At 55.7% G+C, this 1,499-nt stretch overlaps 1 protein-coding gene across 1 annotated transcript; it reads left to right on the forward strand.

Annotated features, from left to right (window-relative positions):
* Nucleotides 1-319: 319 nt before the first annotated feature.
* NFILZ (NFIL3 like basic leucine zipper) lies at nucleotides 320-1,198 on the forward strand (the record flags this gene model as incomplete). The annotated part of the gene is made up of 1 exon (XM_082071891.1): nucleotides 320-1,198. The coding sequence occupies one exon, from the start codon at nucleotides 320-322 to the stop codon at nucleotides 1,196-1,198; it is 879 nt and encodes a 292-aa protein (XP_081928017.1).
* Nucleotides 1,199-1,499: the final 301 nt, after the last annotated feature.

A 1,499-nucleotide genomic window follows, 5' to 3' on the forward strand; every position in this document is an offset into this window, starting at 1 on the left:
TAAAAGGCGTTTAGATGAGGTTCTCAGGAACATGGGGTAGTGCCAGAGCTGGGTTATGGTTGGATGACGGTCTCTTCCAACTGAAATGAGTCTGATTCTATTTTGAAAAATACTCCAAAATCACACAAATAGCTAAGGGAAGCTGTCCTCAGGTTATTTCTGTGCACAGTGCTTTACTCAGCGCTCCCAGTGTGACTGTGGCATGGATAACACAATCCCATGGCTATATTAATTTATTTGTTGGTATTAATTAATACCACCTTTAGTGGTAATAGCTTAATGTTCTCATTCTGCCAGAGCGCTGGCTGTATCTGCGACCATGGACGCCTTTGTGGCACCGCTGGGCGCCGTCGGCGAGCCGGTGTTCCAGCACAGCAAGGCCAAGCTGCTCCACGGCAGGGCCAGCGGGCCCTCCCGGCGCAAGCGCGAGTTCATGCCGGACGAGAAGAAGGACAACATGTACTGGGAGAAGAGGCGCAAGAACAACGAGGCGGCCAAGCGCTCGCGGGAGAAGAGGCGCCTCAACGACTTCGCCATGGAGAGCCAGCTGGCCGCGCTCAGCGAGGAGAACGCCGTCCTCAGGATGGAGCTGCTGTCCCTCAAGCTGCGCTTCGGGCTCATCGGCCCGGACGCCAGCACCTACCAGGACTTCCTGGGGGTTTATTTCAGAGGTCACAGAGCTGCCTCGCCGCTCCTGGAGGCCGAGCCCTTTGTTGGGGAGTCCCGCTGCTTCCCAGCGAAGAGCTTTGTGCCGAAGGTGCTGGAGCCAGCTGAATTTTCCTGCAAAACCTTTGGGCCATTCAGAAACACCCTCGGCAGCAGCTCGGAGCCAGCTCCCATGGACACACCTGGCCTTCAGCAGCCAAGGAGGCTTGATGCAGCCTTCAGATCCACAATTTGCTCTCCATCCCTCAGTTACCGCTGCCTGGACAAACACGCTTTCCATTTGCCTTTGTCAGGCAGCGCCTGCTTCATGTGCCCTTCCCGCTGTCCGGCTGAGGTGAGCAAGGAAAGCACCATGACTGCCTCAGATGAAGATGATGAGCAACAAGTGCCAATAACTTCTCTACGTCCCTGCAGCCTGCCCTGCCCTTCAGAAGAGCATCCGAAGGCCCGGAGCTGCGCTGCCCTACCTCACAAGCTCCGGATTAAGACCAAAGCCCTCGGCTTGGAGGAGAATGGCCTGGACTCCCGCTAAGGCAGCAGAGGAACTGTGGTGGGGCCAGTACAAGACCTTCCAAAGGGTTTGGAAGGATGGGCTGGGGAGAATCGCCTTGTGCTTCAAAGACAGAAATCATTTTCTCTGCTTTACATAAATGATGAGGGAGTTGATAGGGCTGGGCTGTGTCGCTACAGCACAGCCGCAGCTGCCCACGCTGTTGATCTCGCTGGGGGAGACCTGTCAGACTCTGTCGCAGTACGAGCAGGTCTGAGCTTCATTTGGCCGCTCTGTTCGCAAACTGAGCTCAAATGTGAGATGTGAAGGGACCAGAGCAGGA

The sequence above is a fragment of the Streptopelia decaocto genome (genome assembly GCF_964273445.1).
Source record: "Streptopelia decaocto genome assembly, chromosome: 24".
NCBI lineage: Eukaryota > Metazoa > Chordata > Aves > Columbiformes > Columbidae > Streptopelia > Streptopelia decaocto.